The sequence below is a fragment of the Thunnus maccoyii genome, chromosome 20 (genome assembly GCF_910596095.1).
Source record: "Thunnus maccoyii chromosome 20, fThuMac1.1, whole genome shotgun sequence".
Lineage (NCBI taxonomy): Eukaryota > Metazoa > Chordata > Actinopteri > Scombriformes > Scombridae > Thunnus > Thunnus maccoyii.
Genome location: NC_056552.1, coordinates 27,840,091 through 27,864,887, shown reverse-complemented (window position 1 = coordinate 27,864,887; position 24,797 = coordinate 27,840,091). Strand labels below are relative to the sequence as shown.

The window sequence follows — 24,797 nt, the reverse complement described above, 5'->3', positions numbered from 1 at the left end:
CCTTCTGACATTTTGTTGCCACATATGGGTTCGTTCACAGCTCTTCACCCTAATACAAGTAGTCTCCTTTCTTTTATCATGTGTAAATAATTAGTGTTCTAGGGAAAGCGAGGCAACCAGACAAGCACTGAATGTAAACAAAACCTGTTAAAGCGGAAATATGAGTGCTTGCAGAAGGAAACGGTGTGTGGGTTTCCTGAAAGACAAGACAGGGACCTGACATCTGTCTTAGTACATGTCTGTGTTACCTTTTAATGATCATTCTACATCAAAACCTGGCTATCCCATTCACAAATACACTTTCATTTCATTGCTAAATTAAAATTACCTTCATGTTATCTACTATTAATACATAATTTATGTCATAAAGATGAAAAATATGCAGGTTTGTGATAAATTAAACGAAAAAACTTTATGAAGTGTAGTGTATTCTTAGTAAGCAGCTGATCCATTCTGAGCCTCCAGAACAGCTTCACTGCTCCTTGTCATAGATTCTCCAAGTATGTGGAGCTCTACTGGAGAAATGGAACACCATTCTTCCAAAAGATATTCCCTCATTTGGTGTTCTGATGATGGTGGTGGAGAGTGCTGTCTAACATGTTGCTCCAAAATCTCCCTTAAGTGTTCAGTTGTGTTGAGAAAACTTTGGAAGATATCCACATGATTTGTCTATCTCAGAGTGCTGAAGCCTAATAATAGCTTCAACTGAAGTAATTTTTACACAAAATGAAAAAAAAAAAAAGGTTTTGCCCCCTATTTCATACGTTAGAGTTGCCTTAAGAACTATTTGTGGCCAGTATAAACAGGAGAAACTTATCTCTTTCAATGTACTGTACATATGGGCATGTGAGTATTAATTCATCTGTGAGAAACAGTAAGAATCATCCATAGTGCCATCTAATCAAATGCAATCAACTATTTAAACAAAAAGTAATGTAATGCATAATGTGATGCAACGCAGCATCACGGGCTGTAACATATTTATTTCACATATTTCTCCATGCATACATGAAGCAATATTTGTGTTTTAGAATGAATAGTATTCACACAGTTTTTGGTCTGACATTGCTTGTAGAACTTTTGTAATTAGAGGTAATGTTTTTTTTTCTTTCAATTAAAAAAAAAAAAGGTTTATAAGATCATTGTTATACCTTTACTGCTGGTATCATCAGCTCCAAATAATAAATAACACAGTATTATAAACATGAAAGAAAAAAGAAAAGTAGTATATTATTAAATAGAATCAATAAATAAGGGCAATAGAGCAGATAGTGTTATTTATCATTTTTTATGAAACAGACAGTGTTGATTCAGATGATATTATTTGGTATTAGAATATGTGGGAGCAATTCATTGTATGTCACAATGTATGTATGTCACAAAGTATGGCAGGCTTCTAAGGTGTAAGAGCTGCCTGGAAGGAAGTGTCACTGATAGGTTCGTATTTACTATTAGACACAGGAAAAGAGAGCTGTGACAGAGAGAAGAGTGGACTGTGAGAGAAAAGGAGGGCAGGGGACAAATACAATTGGCTGGAAAACCATATGTGCATGTGTGACAGAGTGTTCATGAATATATGATTACAGTTGCACTTACCTTGGAGCCTCGCTCGTTAAAAATAATCTCCACATCTAAAATCTTGCCAAATTGCTGTGGAAGACAAGGAGGGAGAAGGAGCGCAGAGGGTGAAGAGAAAAAACAGAAACAGAAAAGGAGGAAATAATTAGAACAAAGCAAACTACACTGTTCTCTCTCCAACTCTAAAATAAAATTTAAAAAATTACAAAAAAAACACTGCACAGCTCCATACTTGAACACCCTCCCCCTCACAACTTAAAAGGTCAAGCAGTCAATGCTTGGAATTAACAAACTCCTCTTCACCCAATGAGATTAATAACATATCCATTTACTCTTAATGCCGTTTAATGCTGTGTTTGCTCTGTCGTGGTAATAAAGAGGTGTGTATGTGTGTGTATTGGGGACTAGGGCTATGCAGTTTTAATGAACATTATGGCGGTGGATGCAGATGCTATAGCAGTGCAACGCCTCAGCACACATCACTGATCTTAATGATGCCTATCATCTTGCTTTTCATCTACCCTCTCGATAAAAAAATGAGAGTATTTTTAGAGGAGGCAAAGGCTCTCTCTGTTAAAACAGGAAATGGCTCGTATTTTGGAGGGGTGTGAGGGGTGGGCTGAGAGTGAAGGGATAGTCCATCAGGGCTAATGATAAACCATATATTTGTTTATCTGCTCCCGATGCAGACGATCATAGTTATCACCTGCCAAACTTCTCGGTCCCAAGTCATTTGGTGCTTTTAGGTTCTCTCTGATCTAGCTCTTCATGGTCTTGATTTGTTCCATGCTTCATTTTAAGTGGCTAATTAGAGTGAGACTTGGTGCTAGTGGCCATGCCTCCCAGCATCCTAATTTGAGTAGTAAACACCCAAGCAGTGGCTGCTTGTTTTTAGCCTTGTCATGGGCTTGAATGTACAGTAGACATATGGGGATGTCACACATGACAGTCAACGTGTACACCTCTGACACCATAGGGTTACTCCCTTACAACATTAACAGTATGTTTTCTTTAGACCTTCTATCTTCTTCTTAAAATCAGATGTTTGACCGAAAGAAACTTTTTTTCTATTGTCTGCTTTAATGCAACTGACTATAAGCCCTACATGTAAACTAGCCCAACATGGGCCATGACCCATTGAGATACCTTATACATTTCCATCCCATCATGGTTGCTCAAGCTGCTATAGATGACACTGTACTGTACATTAATAAATCTTACACTGTCTAAACAGAAAGCGTTTCATCTGCATTTTTCAGTTGTCTGTCTGATGTGCATCTGACATAATAGATACACTTCTATTTTAATCAATCCACATGGGCCATGGAAAAGTTTTCATTGCACTCACACTATATGGAAGTAACCCTGACCTAAAGTATATTTTTACGGTATTTAAGCATATTTTTAAGGTCTACTTTTTTCCGTTTTAGGCATGTGACTAAAGTAATTGTGTGTTGGGCTCTGAGCACTGCCACAGTGCAAGTGACCTGCATGCGATATTGTGCCTAAACGCATTCTGTGTAGGCACACAAATGGAGCACTAGCTGCTGCTGCTCATCTGCTAATGTGCTGCTCATGCTACGCTTTCTGTGTAGACATGGTGTAAGATATAATATGAAATGCATGAAAAAAGAACTTCTCAGCTTACTTAAAGGACCAGTATGTAGGATTTAGTGGCATCTAGCAGTGAGGTTGCAGATTGCAACCAACTGAATACCCCTCCCTCTCCCCTTCCAAGCGTGTAGGGGAACCTACGGTGGCCACAAAACTGAAAAACGCAAAAGGCTCACTCAAGAGCTAGTGTTTGGTTTTTCTGTTCTGGGCAGACACACAAACGGTGAATCATGGAAGGCTCTGTGAAAGAGGATCCACTCCCTATGTAGATTTAAAGGGCTCATTCTAAGGTAGCAAAAACACAACGATTCTTATTTTCGGGTGATTATACATTAATTAAAACATATTGTATCTGCGGCCTGTGGCAGGCCTACTAGGCCATTCAGCAGGCCAGGGGTCTCATTTACAAGTAGGATCCATACTAAAAGTGTACGTGCGCACAAAAGCTGAAAATGGTGTGTGCCAAAAAATAATCAGATTTATAAAACCATGCGTATGCACGAATGCACTTATATTTCCCTTTATAAATAGTACAATACAATATACACTGTGTTCGTTTATATTTACTCCAAAATCCAGCATACAGGTGTTTAACTAATTTACACAGTGAGTGCAGGTGGTGAAGATGTGGCGGTGAGGTGACTGGAGAAGGCAGAGTGGGTGTGGCAGCCACTGCGGTGTCTCCAGTGCGCTCTCTGCGCTTGACAACACGGCGATATATACGTGATATATGCACAGTATAACGAAATATTAAATATATCTATTAATGCTCTGTCCGGCAAATATTTTTTAGTTACATTTGTTTAAGTTAAGTTATTTGATGTCATCTTGGATTTCTACAATTGATTATAATAATTTTATCAGTTAGTTGATGTGGTTGAGGTGAAAATGAATCAGTATATTCACGCTTAGCTAATATCGGGGAAAGGAAAGCCAGACTTCTGCCACCTGCCACATCCTGACATCATTCATTTCAGCTGCTGCTGTGCTGCTCCACAATCTTTCCTTTGCGCTCCAGGTGAGACAGCGCTGATGAAATGTTGGGCAGACATTAAGATCTGAGTTGGCTTATATCTTTTCAAATTGAAAGATGCTTATGGAATAGTTATGACTCACTACGAGCCCAAGTACAGATAACACTGCTGGTTTGATTGTTTATGATAATGTGGATCTATAATTAATGTTCAGCTGTGTTGCCAATTCCTCCTGTCAAAATGTTCGTACGCATGGGTCAGAGTTCACTTATAGGTGCGCACATTCTCCCATCAAGTTTGTTTTTATAGATCACAACTTTTGCGTGGGAATTGGTGTATGCCTCTTTCAGGTCCTGTTTTGTGCGTACGCAATGGTTATAAATGAGACCCCTGGCCACCAGGAAACGTCCCAGTGCTCCCAATTGCCAGTCTGGGCCCGGGGTTACAGATTTCAATCAGAGAGACAATGAGACACTGCTTTTCAGCCTGTTCAGTTTTTGTAAAATGTCAATTTGAATTATTTCATAATATAGCACCTATGGCCTTAAAGGTGCAGTGTGTAGAATTTAGTGGCATCTAGCGGAACAGACTTGGCAGAAATGGAATATAATATTCATAGGGCATTGTGCTCTTGTTCTGTTCTTTGAATACCTACCTAATAGCTACCAAATTTGAAGTTGCTCAGGCTTCAATGCACAATTTATTCAAAATGGCTGATCTCCTGTTGGACTTAGGGTATAGCTCCAAGAGGCTTTTTTTTTACAGTCTGGAGGTGGTACATCTGCCTAACAAATTTCATAAATCTATGCCCAAATTAAAGGTGGCTTTGAATTTGAAATTTTCTAGGGGGCGTCCTTTAGCCATTTTGCCACACCCATGCCCAAAAGCCATATCCAATATCAAATTACGCTACCTCTGATACAGGTGCAAAGTTTTGTGAGTTTCTGAGCACCCCTTGCACTTCTAAAATGCTAAATGCAATTAGGGAGTGCTGAAGGGCCAAAATGCCACGTCCAAGTCCAGTTTTGATAGTAATTGAGGCATTTATTAGTTTGAACCTATATGCAAAGTTTCGTTAGTTTTCATGCATCCTAAATGTCTCAACTGTGTTTGTAAAATGAAAATTGATGAACTAAATCCAAAATGGCTGACTTTTGATCAGTGAAAAATTGGGAAAAAAATTGTATTATGTTGAGAATGATGAGAGCAAGGAACCCACCAAATTTCATTCAAATCAAAGAAAATTGTTCCAAATGGCCTTGCGTTTGGGGGCGCTATGGAGCCTGCTTGCCATGTCCACGCCCAGTCACTACAGAACTTTCTGACGAGTGTGCCAATTTTTGTGAATTTTCGAGCATCCTAAGCCCCTCAAAAATGCAATGGCATACTATAATAATAATAATAATAATAATAATAATAATAATAATAATAATAATAATAATAATGCCCCTGGCACTTTTGTGCTTGGGCCCTGATAATGATCCCTTCAGAAACAATAGGTTTCTCACACTTTCACTGCTCAGGTCCTAATGAGAACAAAAACAAAAGGGGTCCAGCAGAAACTTGGCTGCTTGCACCCCTAATAATCCTAACAGATACAAAAGGGTTCCAGCAGCTTCACTGATCACACCGGATTAAATCTCCTCTCTATTTTATTTCTGCCACTTTTGATAATGGAAATGATGTTAGGACTTTTTATTTTTAAATGAAATCATGTGGTTTCTGTTTTTCCTTTTGAGTTTCTAAAACGAAAGGCTCAGTTCTGCTTCTTCACTGACAATGATAACAAAAGATAATTCATTTTTTAAAGTACGTTATTTGAGTTGTAAAATAGTAATTATTAGTGTAAAATAGCAGTGATTTTCATCTTTGGTATAAATAACTATCCCTATCAAAAACTCTGCTGTAGGAGCAGGGATGGACTCATGGCTATGTGAAGCAGCACTAACCTTGCCAGGCAGTATGGTAATGCTCAGCCTTGTGCTCCCCATAAGTAGACCTTGAATCAAGTAGTTTATTACAATAAATAAATAAACATGGAGCAGACAGCAGAGCAAAGGCAAGGTCACAGCACCAGCACCAGCCCTGAAGATTAAGGTCCACCAGCAAAACACACATGTTGGATCATATACATGATTTGCACATGTATACATGTTACACATTTATGTTGCAGAACTACACATAATCTAGTGATCAAAAATGAAATAAGTCAAAGAGCATTGTTAATTTTATTACAATAAAAGACTAAATGTTGAAAAAGTGAGACAAATCTGATTTTAGAATCAATACAAGATTTAATAGTGTGTTTCTTTGTGGTGTTTTTCTTTTGTTTTGTGTGTGTGTGTGTGTGGATAGCAAGTTCAGGGCTACAGACAGCACAGATCAGAGCTCTCTCCTTTTGTTTATCTCTGTCTGGGACTCTTGCCCCAGTGAGAGACCGATCCACAGCTCACAGAACAAGTCCTTTACCCTAACTACCTCTGTTTTCTCTCTGCTCACGCTCTGTGCCTCTCCTCCTCCCGGTGGAAAGCTGCATTTAGAGTGTGTGTGTGTTTGTGTGTGTAGGACCCAAGAGGCTGATGAATCATGAAAACTGCATAAAATCCACTTTATTGCCACATACATTGTGTGCATGGTTTTGACTAGGACTGCCCCCTAAAAGTCACTGAGTTGGTGTAAGTTGTTGTCAATCAAGAAGCCCCTGAGTCGACTTGCATTTTGTCAGTTGAATCAAAACAAAGTACATACAGAGTCTTGTCTCTAAATGACCGGATTACATAACTGTGATGGAAACAGAGAGGGATGATGGAAATGAAGGACAGCTTGATGCAGAGTGACTGTGTTCCCTGCTCCGAGCCTTCAGCTCTGGTGTTAAATGCAGTGCAGTTTGAATGCAGTGGTTAAATGCAGTCAGCGCTTTCTGCAGCCAATCAGGAAAGACGCTCTGTGCTGTGCTTACTGAACTAATGAACTAATACCAGGACACACACTTTTTATTTCTCTAACTGTGGAAATCTGATTTTTTCTCATTACAGATGATGAATAATGAGTCTTTTTACCTCTTTTTTTTCTAATAAAAAGAAAAAAAAATGTATGCAGGAATAACACTAAGTTTATACTAAATTTTTTAACTCATTTAACTCATAACTCACCTTTAAAATAACAAAACCTACATCAGAATGCTATTTGTTGATTTCAGCTCAGCATTTAATACAATTTCCCCCTGAAACTGATTGGAAAACTTAGTACTCTGGGCTTGTGTAACATACTGTGCAACGGGATATTGGACTTCCTCACAAACAGACCCCAGACAGTTTGGATTGTTGGTCACACCTCCAACGTTGGTCAACATGGAGAGAACTCTGTTGTGAAGCCTGCGGACAACACCGCCATCATCGGCCGGATTTCAAACAACGATGAGAGTTCATATAAATCGACAATCTTGCAGAATGGTGCACAGAGAACAACCTACTGCTCAATGTCAACAAAACCAAGGAGCTGACAGTTGATTTTATAAAAAAGGAGGCAAAGAAACACACCCCTGTCTACATCAGTGGAGCTGAAGTGGAGCAGGTGAACAGTTTTAAGTTCCTGGGTATCAGCATCACAGAGAACCAGTCATGGACATCACACATCTCCACCCCAGTAACAAAAAGCTCAGAAACAACTGTACTTCTTAAGGAAACTTAAAAAGGCGAAATTCCCATTTCAAGTTCTTGTTAACTTTTACAGAGGAGCAATAGAAAGCATCCTGACTGGAAACATCACAAATTGGCATAGGATATGCATGGCCCAAGACAGGAAGGCTCTTTTTTTGACCCTGAACGCAACACTGCCCTGCGCACTGTGCCGGCCAGGCACGATAGAAGTAGAGAGCGAGTCGAGAGAGAGAGAGAGAGAGAGAGAGAGAGAGAGAGAGAGAGAGAGAGAGAGTAGTTGGCAGTTACACGTTTTGTTTGTTAGCAAGTGCATTTAGAGCGGCTAAATGACTTAGCAGCAAGATGGACAGTGGAAAAAACAGGAAGGGTGGAGCAGAGAGGGAAAGAGAGAAAGAAAGAAAGTTGAATAAACATGCTGGCTAGCTAATGTTTGTGTCATCATTGACCCTTTCAATGTTAAAGCAGCCCAGAAATTGGACAAGCTATAATAAAAGTGGTAGTTCTCTTTCTAATTTCCTCAAAAACAATGATGGCATAATTGTCATATCTAGTCTAGTTAATGTGGTCTATATTATTTGAAAATTCATTCATTTTGGTAAAAATTTCAGTCAGTGAGTTCATACTTTGAGCTCATGATTTAAAATTATTGAGACAACACAGCGTCCTCTGTCACACTATTCAGGCTACTGTAATTTGTTGAAACTTAAAGATCTATGTTATTTAATGTTTGTGTTGGTTAAAGGGCTATTTTAATCTATGATGGGTAGTGTATATCAGTAAACTGAGTAGGGTATTGTGCACTTGCTCTGTTCGAGAGTTGTTAACTGTATTATATTGGTACATTAAAAGATATGGTGTGCTGTGCTATTGCTTTTTTCTTTTTTCCTGGTGGGGGACCCCCAGACCCCCTGCTTAAAAAGTGGCCTGATCGGGGCTATGTTTTGTGCTCTGTTTCCTGGCCTGAATGATTTTCCCAGTTCAGCCCTCCCACCCCAGCCAAGCCTGTTCACCCTGCTGCCATCTGGCAAGACATACAGAAGTATCCGCTGTGGAACCACCAGACTACAGAACAGTTTCTTTTCGTTTTGTGAGTGGCACTGGGGGGCTTTGTTGTTGTGCTGTTGTATGTTTTTTGTCGGGACTACAGATGCAAATTAGCTTCAAGCTAACTCTGGTGCAGTGCATCTTTAATGTTTCAAACTGCACACTGTCCCATTCAATAAATAAATAAATCAAAATCAAAATGATAGCAAAAAAGATCTTGAATCTTGATCTTGAGTCTTGAAAACTTCATCGCAGAGTTGAGACTCCAGACGTCTCCGAAGGTCCAGAGTTGTAGGGCTGAACCGCCAGTGAGATGCAGATTTAAGTTTGCTGGCACAGCCTATCCTCAGGGTGCAGGCCTGTCTTGCTTCAGAGTCAGCCGTGGTGGAGCCTTTGCTCCCAGTTAAGCTCCCAGGCGGCTCCATGGATGCAGTTTAGCTGCCAAGCAGCAGGCCCAACAACAGGGCCTCTTAGCTGGTGTGGCTGTCCTGTGTCAAAGCTGGCTGGTGGAGATCCAAGTCGATGCATCGCTGGCTCTGTTCTTGGTGTCAGTCAGACATGTCTGGTGAGGTGGTCTCTGTTGAGTCCTTGTGATCTTGTGTTGAGTGTTGAATATATTAATCTGGTTACACTACCTCTTTAGTTTGTGTAATAGAAAACAGTTCCCTCAGTTCAACACTGAGGTGCACTGAGACTTAGAGAAAGCTTAAAATGAGTGCAAACCTTAGGCAAACTTTCCTTAAATAAAGAAAAATAAAGGAGACATCCAGAGGAAAAAGAAACTTAACTTCCTAACTGTAGCAGTTAGGAACTACCCAGCAAACATGCCCCTTTGGGACCCACGAGGGGCCACTGCGGGAATAAAATGAGCCCTGCAGGGGCAGCCCACCGTGGGCCCCATTACCGGTGTGAAATACAGGGCACGTGTGGGCCCCACGCTATGGGGCCCAGGTGGTACCCCAGTAGGACCCAAAGTGTGGGCTGAGTGTGGGCTGTCCCACTGGGGTACACTGTGGGCCTGCAACATACCCTAGTGGGCCCAGGTGGGCTGTGTGGGCCCCACTGGGGCTCACTGTGGGCCCCATAGTGTGGGCGTGAAATGCAGGGTATGTGTGGGCCCCACACTATGTGGCCATTGTGGGCCCACAACATGCCCCAGTGGGCCTGGGTGGGCTGTGTGGGCCCCACTGGGGCCCACTGTGGGTTTTCTGTGGCCAAATCCAGTGGGCTTGCCCACAGAAAGCCCACAGAGGGGCCCCAAAGGGCAAAACTGCTGTGGGCCCCACATAGGCTTACCCACATGTGTCCACGTGGGATTGGTGTTGGTTTGCCCTGCCCACACTTCTCCACAGTAAATCCACGCATACCCACAGTGGGCCCGCATGGACATGTTTACTGGGTAGCCTTCAGGCACAGGAGGTGCCCTACGGCTTTATTGACTCAGCCAAGGAAGGCAGAGTTTTGGGTGTGGATAAAGTGTTTTATGCCATAATCCTAATGAATATTAATTCTCTTTGTCCTCTGAGGAAAAACATGGTATGGATATGGTTATGGAGCATGTCTGTGGTCCAAAATGGCAGCTCCTGATTTCTTAAATCCTGATGAACTTTTAGGGGAGTAAATTTTCAATTTTATGCACTAAAATCACATACTTCAATATTTCACTATGGCTAATTGGCTAGTTCTTATTAGTATTGTACAAAACATTCAGAGAAACACAGTTTATGTCATAATAATTCACTCATTCCACACAACATTTCTGATCAATTTGACTGTCAAGACTATAAATGTCTTATACTGTAGAAAACAAAAATAAAAGTATAGGTGATCAATTAGGTGATCATGAATAAAAATGAATGTAGTTCATGAAATAACCCACAGTCTTTAGTGCAGTGAGATTGTTCTGAACATTTTGACATGAAACATTTTGGCATTACTTTATAGGCAAGTGCCTTTAAAATGAAAATTTAAGAAGATATATAAAAATAGAACCCAGAGGGTTAAGGCTTGGCTGGAATAGGAGGTAGACCAATGTTAAGTCAACTGAAGAATGCACTTCAGATTACTGCAGTCTCTAGAGATAAGTGAAGCACAGGGGGGAGTCTCTGTCCATGTTCATGTTAATGTGAGCTACTGTATCTGGTCTTGATTTTGGTTCAAATGACCCAAGGGTCATTTAAATGCTTTTAGTACAGGCATTAATTTATTTTTTATTTATTTAACTTATACTGTCTCTCAAATGGGGTTTTTTGAAAGCACCAGTGTTGATCTAGTCACTGATCAACCCCCACTGCGAGAGTTGCAAAGGTCAGTTCATCTCTTGATTGAGACACTCACCTCCATGTCTCTGTGGAATTTAAGAGAGGTTTTGTCCAGTGGAGTTAAAGAAAACAGAATTTCTTACATGTATTTTGCATTTGTGTTTAAATTTGAAATTATACAGACTGTTTTGGGCATAAATGTCAACTATCTAGTCAACCATCAGATTTCACACACAACTGCGAGACTAAGCGTAAACTGCAAGGTTAAGGGTCAAGCGCCACACACTGAAAATTTTTGGGAGCTAGCCAGTAGCAAACAGTTGGCTAATGTATCATGATCATGGATGTAAAAAAGTGGCTTAATGTGGAAATTCAATCTACAAAATTAAAGAGACATCCACCTTGGAGTTGGAAGGAAGGCAGGTTGTAATGATAGAAGGCCAAGCCAACACTAGCCCTGCAGCTGGGGCCCCGCTGCCATCATCAGTTCAAGGTGGATTGGGTGTGATTGTCAGTGGACAACAACTTCAGGCTCCAGATGACCTCAGAAATGAGAGACCTAATCAAGTACTCCTATAGTTATAGCCTGGCTGTTTGTTTCAGTACAAGAATCGCTCCTTTGTGTCCTCATGACCAGAGTCGCAAATGGCTGGAATACAGTGTGAAGGCAGATGCAGCATTCTGCTATCCCTGTAGAGTGTTGAACAGTACACATGCCCCAGTGGACTCAACTTTCACAGTGAGAGGCTGGCGGGATTGGAACAGATTAGAGTTTTCACAAACACTCAAATTGAAAGGAACATTTAACTTGTGTGTTGAGGTGGAATGAGCATGACAGGTATCAATAGTGGCAAGGATATCTCCACACTCCTTAATGCTGACCACCTAAGTTAAAACTGGTACTATGTGTCTGCTCTTGTTGATGTTGTGGGATTTCTCACTGAGAATCAGATGCCTTTCAGAGGGAGCCTTGATAATGAGGGTATGGCAGAAGGGCAGAGTGGGCTCTTTCTCTCACTTTTGAACCACACAATCAAAAAAGACCATGAGCTTGCTGAAATAATAAGCGCATCCCAGGTAATGCAAGCTATACCAGTCCGGACATACAGAATCTGCACACAGTAATGTGGTTAATGATGTCATCATGGAAGGAATAGACACATTGTGGTATACTATCAGGGTGGATTGGACGAGGGATGCAAAAACATTTCAATTGTCATTTGCTTTGTGTTTGCAACAAACAAAGCAACAGAGCATCTACTCACAATAGCTACAGCCAATGTTGGAGATGCAAACACACTGAGCGACCTAATAATTGAAAACTGGACTTGACACATAAAAAATACTAAATCAGGTATATGACAGGGCGTCTTTAATTGCTGGGAGGCTTGTTGGCATTCAAAAGTTGAAATCCCTATGTGCATTGCTTAAACCACCAACTGCACTTCGTGGTTATCCATGCATTGGCAGCAGAGAAAGCAGTTACTGATTTTCTTGACGTTTGTGAATGCCTGTACAAATTCTTCAGAAAACCTACTGTTGCTGTACAGTATGTGCAATTAAATCAACTACTTGTTCAAAGGTGGACAAGACATTTAGTCACCATCTCTATGACTATCCTGTCTTTTAAGGACATCATATCCTTATTGTCAGATACTAATGTGCCTTCCTGTTTATCGTTTTACATGTGCAAAAGCTGCTAATGTTGTTAGATACCCCTAACAAACTCTTGCAGGCAGAGTACATGGACCTGTTAATGGGGTTGGAACTGGTGGTGAGTGCTGTGGAGCGTGTGAACAAACTCCGCTGTGAGGCCGAATTCAATGAACTGTGGAATCAGGCCAATGATGCTCATGCTACTACTCACGTACCATCAAAATGGAGACGCACAATGAAGGACATGGAACAGTTTGTGGTTTTGGAGACTACAGGACAAAAGGACACTTACAAGATGGAACTACAGAAGCTTTTTTACAGTGTAATTGACACTGTGCTGGGAGAGCTCAAACATTGCTTCAGTGAGCGCAACACACTCATTCACTTGCTGCTTTGAATCCAGAAAATGACACGTTTTTGGATCCCCACTTACTCTAGCACATTGTGTCATTAACAAAATCAACCATGATTGAATGTATGGTTGTGAAGCAATTTATTTATATATATTTTATTTGCACATTTGCAGATGTGAATTTGGCTGCGGGTGAATTTAGCTATTACAGTAATCATCAAATGTTGTTTCTATACTTTCTCTCTTCCTCATCTATCTCTGTTTCAGTGTTTGCAGTTGTCTCCATTAGTCCAAATTAGAGCTGTTTTCCTGAGAAGACAGAGAAGTGTAAATCAGCCTCAGCAAGCTTGCAGACGCAGCGTGGTGCTCTCACAGATGAAGGCTGCACTTTTACAACCAGCTCTAATAAGTCTGCAGAGTCACACTATGATTTGTGTATGTGTTTGTCAGAATGTAACAGTGTAAATACAGAACTAAATAACATCTTTGACTTAATGTTTTAGATAATAATAAATCATTTATGGTGGCATCATTTAAAAGGGATTGAGAAAGAACGAAAGTACAAAACAGATATATATGGAAACAAATGAAAATAAAAAGTTTTCATAATTGTATCTATGCAAAAGTATTCGGATGCTTTGCTCAGAAGCTCTGAACACCTATTCGTTCAGGTTCTTTCTATGAGTCCTAAATGAACACACTATATTCTGTTAAAGTTGCAACCCATTTCAGAGAAATTTGCGGTTTTGTCAGTGCTCTTATCACTGGTTTGAAGTAGGCGAAGTATGCTGATCACCTAGAAGCCAGCAGGTGCTCTACTAACCCCAGCCTGCTGTGACAGGAAGCTTGGATTTGGATTTACCTCCAGAGCTTTGGATTAAACTGCTGAGGAAGAGGGGCAGCAGAGTTGATGTTTGTTTAAGAAATAGAAGACTACATTTCAAACCAGTTCTACCTTCTGTGATTATGCGGACATGCCCTCCTTGTCCAGCAAGTCAGCTAACATTAAGCATGAATGTGCAGCGTCCTGTGCTTCACGGATACATTGTTTACAAAGAGTATTGGAGGGTTTTATGCTCTTTAGACATAAAACCCTCAAGACAAGTGTGCTTGTATGTGATTACCAGTTGTGTCACCCCAGCCACATTACAGTGAAAACTACACTATCCAGACATAGAACCTTGCTATCTTCCCTGTGAAGTTTTCCATGTTATTATTTTGGATGTGTACATCCCTCTTGTGGCATGTGGCAAATGATAAACTCAAATATGAACTCACTGTCTAAAATTTTCACCAAAACGAATTAATTTTCAAATAATATTGACCACATTAACTAGACTAGATATGCCAATTATGCCATCATTGTTTTTGAGGAAATTAGAAAGGGAACTACCACTTTTATTATTAATAGTCCAGTTTCTTGGCTGCTTTAACATTGACAGGGGACAATGATGACGCATCAGTAACATTAACTATGTTAGCTCGGTAGAAAACGTTAGCTAGCTAGCATGTTTATTTACCTTTCTTTCTTTCCCTCTTTCCCTCTCTGCTCCACCTTGCATCTTTTTTCCACTGTCCATCTTGCTGCTAAGTCATTTAGTTACTCTAAATGCACTTGTTGCCAAATGAAACATGTAACTGCCAACTACTACTGTCTCTCTCCGTCTCTCTGTCTCTCTGGACTCGCTCTTTACTTCTACTGTGCCTGGCTATCACAGCGCGTTCAGGGTCAAAAAAAAAAAAAGAAAGAAATCTGCAGCCTGTGGCAGGCCTGCCAGGTCATTTAGCAGGCCAGGCCACCGGGAAAAGTCCTGGTGCTCCTGATTGCCAGTCCGGGCCTGGAGCACACATGTCCCATGCACTTCCCTCCGAGGGTCAGACAATAAAAGAATGTGCTTGACCACAACATACACTCCGCTTGTCTATCCGGGGCCTGCTACAAGCAAATCAGTGGTCTCATGATGCCTGTGAGAAACTTAAGGAATGTTTTGAATGCACTGACTGGACTATCTTCAATAAGGACAATATTGACAGTGCGTCAGATAAAGTAACAAGCTACGTACATATCTGTGTAGACCCCGTAATACCTCGTAAATCTGTTATATGCTTTTCTAATAACAAATCATCAGTTACTATGGATGTTAAAATTGCTTTCATCTGGAAGAAATAAGCAGTTGCCAGTAGGGACAAGGATTTGATTAAAACTGCACAGAGGGACATATATATTATTATATATAATTATATTTATATATTCCCAAGAGAAAACCTGTCCGAAAGCTTAATGACTTAAGATGATAGCCCTGATGCCACATCAGGTCAGTTTTAAAAAAGTCAGGTGCCCAAATGTACATCGAAAGAAGTTTTGCTTGCTGTAATGATTCCCTCTGTTAATACCGGACGTTAAAAGATCCCCTCCTAATGTGCTTTTGTCACACGGCAGAAGTATTGGTTTTATTTGATTCCTCATATTTTATATTTTTTTGTTTGCTGTGCTTTTATTTTGCATGATTTAAGACTGTGTTTAGAATAGTTTAGAATTGCTTACTTTTATGTTTGTTTGCATGCTTTTAGTTTGAATTCTGCCATGTTGAGTTGAGTGTATTGTACTCCCTGCCAATGATTGATAAACTTTTACACCTGTTTGAGCCCTTGTACTTGATAGACTTTACAATAGTCCAATGGGAAAAGAGACTGCAGCCAAAACAGCTAATGACGCACCAGGATGAGAGACTTAACGTTTGGGGTGCAAATAAAGGCCGGGACAAACAACATGGCTGCGCACAAGAGAAGAGAGAAGAGAGAGAAAGGAATCAGGAGCAAAGAACAGAAGAGCATGAGTCTGGAGGGAGGACGGCAGAGGATGGGGAGCGGCAGTTAGCCCTGCCTGCAGTCGAGGTATGATCCAGGTGTGGGTAGCTTGGCCGTGGATAACGTGAGCCTCCCTCTCTCCCTTTGTGTACCTGGGGGCGCACTGTGGTGGAGTCATAGGGGAAGAGGGAGAGAGGGAGAAGAACTGTGGGCTGCCTCACCATGGTGACCTGAGACCATGGGCGGGGTGACACTCCTCAGCCCTCCAAAGCGCTGTTCCCCTCCAGATGGCCAGAGGACGTGCCAGAGAGCCGGAGCAGAGCCCGCGTCATACAGCGTACTATGGCATGGTACACAACGGGCAGAGTTCAAATTCTGCCCAATAAGCGTGACTACAAAGAGAAGAGTACACTTGGGCTTGGTGCAGCGTTGTGTTCGTGAGGGCGAGTTATTGCTGATTGTGTCTTGTGTCTTTAGTGTGCAGCAGTGGCCAGCAGCCTGTGTTGGGTGGCAGCAGCTTCCAAAAGACTGCTGACGAGCCTCCACCACGAGGAAAGGACGGGCTCCTGCTGCTCTGGACTATTCCTCTCCCTCAAATTGGACTGTGTGTTACAACATCAAGGACTCTTACCTGGGTTGGGCTTCTTTGAGTGCATTTGAACATTTTTATAGTTTTAGTATTTCTTTAGTTTTAGCATTTTATAGTTTTAGTACTTTTAGTTCCAATATTTTATAGTTTCATCTACACTTGAGTAATTTGTAGTTTTAGTATATATTTTATTTCAGTATTTATTAGTTTTAGTGTATTTAGAGTTTTATTGTTTTTTAGCCTAATTTTTTAACTTATTGTATTATCCTGGCAATAAATTAATCCTCAATATAGTTCTGTTGTCTTCCTTGGTTGCCATGTGTTGCTCTCCGCCCGATTTTTATCTTAAAAACAAACCACCCCTTCCCTCTATAACACTTTCAATGAAAGTGACGATGGGGAACAAAATCCAGTTATCTTTTTGTGCAAAAATGTATTTAAAAGTTAATCTGAACCTAATATGAGGCTTCAGCAGTCAGAGTTTGTCAAATCAAATGGATATCTTCCAAAGTTACTTTGTTTTTAGTGGAGAATTCCCTTTGTCTTTCCTTGGACAGTGGTTCCCCATTGAGCTGTGGTAGAGGTATAGTAACAAAAAGAGGAAAATTGCCTCTAAAAAGCCTGTAACTTTGAAATATATCAATTTGATTTGACTAATTTGGATGGCTGAAGCCTCATATTAGCTTGAAACAATACTTTAAAATATATTTTTGCATAGAAGGAGGATTTATTTGCCCATCACTTACATTAAAAACGCATTAGGATGGGATCTCTTATGCTGTATTCAGACTAAAATCAACCCTGTGTTAAAACAATGCAAGGGGCTGCGCTGGTGGGGGCGTGCTGTTTAAGGTACTGGTAAGACAATGAAATAAAATCCAGGAAGTCCAGTTGGAGCTACAGATTAATGTATTTAAAGGCTTATCAGACATCAAAATACTGCACAGCGGTTTCTAATACTCACAGACAGGATTTCACTTACCTTGCGAGGCAGATGGATTTGCATGATCACGACATCATGAGATCACACGAGAATCTGTCTTGTCAGGCTTCAAATTATGCGTTTGTTAGTTATACCAATCAGCATTGCAAATCCAGCTGCTTCGCAAGGTTAGACGGTGATAGATGTGATAGAAAGATGGTTCAGCCAATCACCTGCCAAGTATTTTTTTGAAAGTGTCCGCCCTTTTCCAAACAATTTCCATGGACGACTTCATAAGGGAAAGCCGGAAGGCCGAGAAACACCTGGAGATGTTCCACACTCCAAAACCTGAAGAACATCGGAGTGAGCTGGCAAGAAGCAAAGGCCCGGGCCCAGAAGAGAGTGAGATGGAGAGCTGGTGGATGCCCTGTGCCCCTCAATGGGGTAAAGAGGATTAAGTCAAGTAAGTAGGTCTTCATAAGGGTGGTTTGTTACAGTTGTAACAAACTGTTACAGTCGTAACAAACCATCTGGGACGTCAGGTTAGGATTTTACACCTCTGTGTAGTAATCATGGCAGAAACTGTTTTATCTTTTGTTGTGAGATAAATAGTTGAATACGGTGTTCATTTTGCAAAGTAATCCAACAGCAATGTGCACTTGTATGTGGGGGACTAGCCAACGTAGCCAGATGATGCTGTGTCATGGCAGAAGTTGAGCTTGGTTCAACTTTTTTTGCCAGGCAACCCTGCAGTGTTCTCAGCATTGGCATCCCAACTGTGTCAACGCACTGCCCTCATTCAAAGTAATGAATGCCATAGGGCACAGTTCTGACATATTTAAAGACGTACTGCACAGTAGAATGTGTTGTTTGAGCGGTAAACTAAATTTTATGATTGTACTTTGATGAAACACATCAATGCTGGTGTTAATATTGACATTGACACCAAATTTATAAAAATTGGCATTTCATGGGCTGAAAATGGCTCAACCTGTCTTCTGCTGTTGAAAATCAGCCCTGAGAAGGTGGGGCCAATGCTGACATAGAGTCAACCATTTGAGAGGTCTCTACGTCATAGAATTTATATAAATGGTAGAATGATAATGTCCACTCATTTTCAAATATATGCTGGTTGAGAGAGACATTTTTAACTTCAGGAGCTAATGGCAGCTACAGCGGCGCTGGCCTGCTGGAGGGGGTCTCTCCATTAGTGATTGCCTGCGGGGGGAAGCTGATGGCAACCACAAAAACAAAAGAAATCCTCCTTGCATCTCGACCTGCAACACTTCAACTCTCGAGCTGTCTGTTCCTGTGGTTATCAGCTGGTAAAAGCTTGTTTAAAAACACTAAATCGCGGTGTATACGGAGCTCCGCCAAAACCGTCTGTCCTGTCTGTCAGCTGAACCTGTCCGCTGCAGAGCAGCAGCCAATCTGAAACTGAAGCTGTCTGCTCCGCAGCGGACAGCTTCAGCTAACAGCTGACAGGACCTGTCCTCTGTGGAGCAGAGCTGCAGAGCTGCGGTTGGACAGGTTCAATAACGGCTCCGGTTACGCTGTGATTTTAGAAAAAGCTTTTACCAGCTGATAGCAGCGGGAACAGACAGCTAGAGAGTTAAAGAGCTACAGGATGAAATGTGAAATGACTTGTGGCCCGTTTAAATGTTGTTGCGCTGTTTTTCTTCCTGTCATTATTATTATATGTCGCTGAGCAATTTTTGCTCTCCTGCTTAACACAGCCGCGCTCTTTGCCTCAGACCTGGGGGTGCAGTTACACTTTAATGTTATAGAGAAATACTTGAGATTTTAAACCACATTTTCAGGGGCTTTAATGAAAAGTAGCAATACCACGATATAAACTACTCAATTACAATTACAATTAAAAGTCTTTCTTTGAAAATTGTAAGTATTATATTATGTATACATTTTAAACAAAGTAAACAAATAAAAGTATTCACTCTGTGGGCAAAATGGGCCCCATCAGTGTTATATTGTTGTATATTATATAGTTGGATTATTATGACTGAACCATTATTTAATGTTGTAGCTGGTTATGGTGGATAACATTGTATTTTACATGCTCATTATAGTTTGAAAATCTTAATCAGCATAGCAATTAGTACCTACAGCTATCAATTGAACAAAGTTAAGTAAAAAGTGAAATATTCCCTCTGAACTGAGGTGGGGTATAGAAGTATTAAGTGGTATAAATGAAAATATTAATCTTAATTAAAGTACAAGTACTTCAGAATTGTACTTCAGTGCTGTACTTGAATACATGTGCTTAGTTACTTTTCACCACTCTGCAAAACAATAGTGTTGTAAAAATGCCCAAAAAAGGGGAGAAAAAAGACTCTTGAAAGAACCAGCTACATTTGTTTAAACACACCCGGTCACCAGTGGCATGGCATGACTTTTCCACTAGGTGGGGCTAAGGCCATAGGTAGCTCTGTGTATTTTGGCTGTGAACATACGCTGTACAATGTAACGGAGAGCCAGCTGCTGGTGGCTAGCGGCTAAGCTGGCAAGTTTCTAAAAGTTCAGAGTATCTTTTGGTGGCCACTTAGCAAATGCTTTCACTTTACAATTATCACCACAGTACCACAATAATCTGTATACATTTTGCCTGCCTTCCGGAGGTAAATGTTATCCAATAAGGAAGCTGCAGTAGAAAATCACCCAATCTGGATACATTTCTTGGGTCTAAAATTTTCTGCCCCATATCCTGTTATTTTCGACGTGCAGTGTAAACCAATCAGGGGCCATCAGGAAAAGCCAAACACATTACACACATACTGCCATCGGGTGGAGAAAAATACACCCTTCGGTACACTGACAAAGATTGTGGGCAGCACTTTTTCATTGGTCATCGCACGTTTCTGTAATTATGCATGATTTATATGAGAGTAACAACTGAAATATATATACACACACACACACACAGCATAACAAGAACAAAAATGATTTTTCATTAAAATATGTATTTCACAATTGGAATTGCAGAAGGGGAGGCGCCTTAGTGCCCTTAATGGACCACACACCATGGTCATATCTACAAGCTCTTGAAGCTGGGGACTATGTGATGTTAAACTTTCATGATTGCTTGTATATTTTATGAAACTCCTAGGGTTATAGAACCAAAAATATTATATCTCAAAATTGATGACATCACCCAAAATTACAGTGTCCCCTGTGGTGCCTTGATTTAATAGTACATAAAGCAGTAACTTCTATCAGTGACCCTCTCCATTCTAAACATTCTAATTGTCTTAATCAACACAAACACACTGGCACACAGCTCAGCAAAGCTCAGGCTTTCTAACTACCACTCAGTAAAAAATAGCTCCATTGCTGCACTGACATGTTGATATAAAATTAGCAGATTTTTAGATCATAATTACACTTTGCCTCCTCAGAGGTAGAGATGGTTAGAATTGCACCTTATGGAATAATTGGGAAGGCAAATGAGACTGTAGCTGTGAACAGGGCTACCTAGAATGCTGGAAGTCTTGAGAACAGGTGATTAGGCAAGAGTAGGTGTCATTAAAACTCCATTTGCACAAAACCCAACCCCCACTGCTCTCACTCACACACACGTACACACACACACACACACCAACACACACACAGCTAAGGTGGATCATAAGTTTCTGTGTGTATGTGTGTGACACACTGAGTGCACATGTATGTGTGCTGAGTATCTAATGACTCATTTAGGAACCCTACCACTGGGAATGTGACAGTAAGGACCTTCTTGTGGCTGGCTCACTAAGTGCCTGCTTATTAATTAAAACTCAGCTGAGGCTCAGGGGACAGCAGCAGTCCTGCATATCAGCTTGTCAAGTTTCACTATGTGTGGGGCTAAATGGACAGGGTCCTTCAGTGAGTACAGCCCAGCTAGATTTGCTGGCAGATATTTTGGCCAAAAGAAAATCTAAAGAGGCTGATGTGTGGTCAGACTGGGATTTCTTCCCTACTGTTTGAGGGATGTAGAAATCCAAATAGCCCTGAATGTGTGGGTAAATGAGCAGGGTATGTGGGGAGTCTGCAGTCTCAAGGTATTATCTGTGGTGCAGTCCTAGATTACAGATTTCAGCTACATCTACAACTGAATCAGTGAAGTGGTGCTGTTAATGCCAATTATCAGTCTACCATTAAAACCCTCTTCCCCGACCTGGTAATTTCCCTCCAAATGTATTTTTCTAATTGTGAAATAAACTCAAATAAGTTTGGGTAATGAACCCAGTTTTATTTCTTTTGAGGCCATACTTTTTCCACCATGTGTGCTCCTGTTGCTGCAGCTGTACACAGTAATCTGGCTTTATTCCTGTGCCCTAAACTGGACTTCCAGAGGTGTCTGAAGGTGCGTTACGGTGTATTATTGTTCATAATACACAGACTCACAGAGAGCTTGTGGCTGCATCACCTTTGATTGAACTTCTTTATATGGCTTTGCTTAATGCTCTCATATTGCTTTTCTATTACAGCTTTTGCTGAAATGACTCAGAATTCCATTTGCTGTAATGCCCCAGCCATTTCCTTTGTTTGCATTGTGGTGGTAGTAATGGGAGATTGAGCCAGTTGCTCACAAGTCTCATTTTAAGTGAAAGGAGGAGGGTGTCACTTGAACCCATTGTGGTGAAGGCTAAGCCCAGACAGAATCTGGACTGCAATGCCACTGCCCTGCCCACAACCATTAATCCTTAAAGCTGGAACATTAACAGTGAATAAAGAGAAGATGGTGTGTGTGAGAGTGTACACAGCATGCGCCTGTGTGTCTGTGTGAGCCTTTTACATCTGCTAGCAGAAAGCCACCAAACACAGTGGATCAAAACTGCTAAACTGCCTTGCTGAAGTGACAAAACAATTTGTAAAGTCACAAGTGAAGTCAGCATTAGATTCCAAAATTTTCTTTTAACCCTACATCACTGATCATTTCTACTATAGTTTCATTTTAAAAAGAAAAAATACAGAAAGGGAGGAAGTGGATAAAGAAATGTGCCATTAAGTTTTGCCTCAGCCATTAAAGTGAAGATATACTGCCAACTGAATTCCATGAAATTAGTTAAAACTATATATTATAACTTTAATGCTAAAAATCAAGTGTCATATGATAGCTTTCAGTTTTGTGTTAGCGGGAGCAGATCAGGGCTTGAGTGGTGTCAAAATTTTAGTTTATTACAGTCTGGGTATTATTTTCATATAGTTTTATCCAGCATTTCTATTGGTAATAGTAGTATTTTACTTACCAAGTTAGTTGCTGAGGTCTGGAAATACAGTAACATTGCTACAACAAAGTTAGATGTTTATAAAAGTCTATTTTATAAACTGATCTGACATGAGAAGAATCTCTTCATCAACTTAAAAATGGTTTATTGAGTGTTTTGTGATTTTCTTTGTGCATAAGAAATGGTAATTAATTAATCAAATTATTACAATGCTCTTAATAAGGTCAACAATATGTTTGTTTAATTCTCTCTCTCTGTATTCAACTTTGTGTAGATGCCTTCACGTTAATGTCACAACATTCAATTCACACTTGTGTTGTGTTGGAAGTATTGCAGAAATTTTATGGATCTGATCAAAGATTGCCTTTGATACATTTACATAAAACTGACTTGTCGACTTATTCAGTCATGAGACAAACGTAAAAGTGCAGTCACATTTCTGTAACAGTGCATTTCTGAAAGGGTCTTTAGTGAGTGAATGATACTAATACTGATAGGAATGATGGTCAAAACTATAAAAATATATACAACGTTCTAATAAAGCAGAATTATTCTTTAAATTAGAAAACTGTGTTATTAGTATTCTTTGTAATATTCTTTGAATATCAATATATGTACTTTGCATTCTACTTGTACTTTCACGCTATATTCTATTTTTTCAATCATGCTAACTTGAGGAAGAAATGTGCCCTTGTTTTCATGGGAAAAGTTTCCGGACTCTAGTTGCCCCAAGGCTTAATGATTTGGATCTTCAGTCTTTGTGATCCTGTGTTGAAGAGGGCTGAATGACTTCTGAGCATCACTGATTGTAGTGAGAACTACCAGATTCTCTGTCTCTTCTTATTCTCCTCTTCTCATTTCCTATTCTTCTGTTTCCTTCTCTCTCCTAGTCTCTACTCCATCTCTATCTGATGTCATCACTGATTAATTGTGGTGTAATGCTCAGTGCCTCGGAGACCTCACTAAGCCACTGGAGACTGTTGAGAGAAAGCTTAGAGTTCCACTCCTAAAGAATACACACACTTGAACACAAACAGAAATCGAAACACACACAAACACACACACACACACCTATTCCCCACCCATAACTGGAGCTGTCACCCTATACACACCAAATGAGGATAAACTCCCTTTTAACCTCAGTGAGGAATCCCATTAATTGTGTTTTCACTGACAGGCCCTTCCATCTCTGTGCCTTCTCCCCAACATCAAGAGCTCTGAGACTGGGGAAGGCAAGTGGGCCAACATCACTCCTCCTGGAACAAAGTGACTGCAGGAGCAGATGTTCCACTCTATTTTGAGTACCAGGGAGGTGGGTGTTGGTGTTGGAGGAGCAAATCTCCAGCCTCTTATTAGTGTGAATGCTGAAAGCACTGCAGCAAAGCAGCTCTCACATTATGTTATCTTCGATCTTTATTATTTATTGTGTGAGAACTGTGAAGCAGCTCAAACACTATGTGATCTTTGTCCATTATTTGCTATTGTGTGAGAGCTGTAAAACAGCTCGTACACATTATGTGTGTGAGATCTGTGATGCACTTAACAAGCCATAACGCTTCGATGCAAAATTGGATTGACACCAAATTTGGGAGTGTGGTATATACAGCCACATTGCACAGGTGTGTAACATTTGATACAATTCTACCAACAAGGGGCATTACTGTAATATTATAACCTGATATTTCTATAATTCACACACTATGTTATCTTCGCTCTTTGTTGTGTGAGAGCTGCTGAGAAGGAGCAGAGAAGCAGCGAGACGGCGACTATAAATGACAACAAAATGCAGTAGAGACTGTCTTTATTTACGTTATTTACCAAATTTATGTTCACTCTTTTATTTTCAGCTCAGTGTAAGAGAGTCTCTGCTACAGCCACAATGTTAAGTGGGGGCGTCTTTTATTTTTAACTTATTATTATTACTATTATCTTCGCTCTTTATATATTATTATTATTATTATTATCATTATTATCATTATTATCATTATTATCATTATTATTATTATTATTATTATTTATTATTATTGGCGTCTCACAACTTCTGTACGATTTGTCATATTAACTTTGTTTCAATGTCAAAACATACATCTCCATAAGGAGATGATGCTATTACTT

The 24,797-nt window shown here is 40.4% G+C and overlaps 1 protein-coding gene across 2 annotated transcripts in view; it reads right to left on the bottom strand.

The window, feature by feature from the left end:
• The window catches only part of rbfox3a (RNA binding fox-1 homolog 3a), a 143,709-nt gene that overhangs the window by 62,024 nt on the left and 56,888 nt on the right, over positions 1–24,797 (bottom strand). For both annotated transcript variants that reach the window (XM_042396425.1, XM_042396427.1), the window contains exon 4: positions 1,597–1,650. In XM_042396425.1, the coding sequence (XP_042252359.1) occupies positions 1,597–1,650 (54 nt within the window). The remainder of the gene's footprint in view (positions 1–1,596; positions 1,651–24,797) is intronic.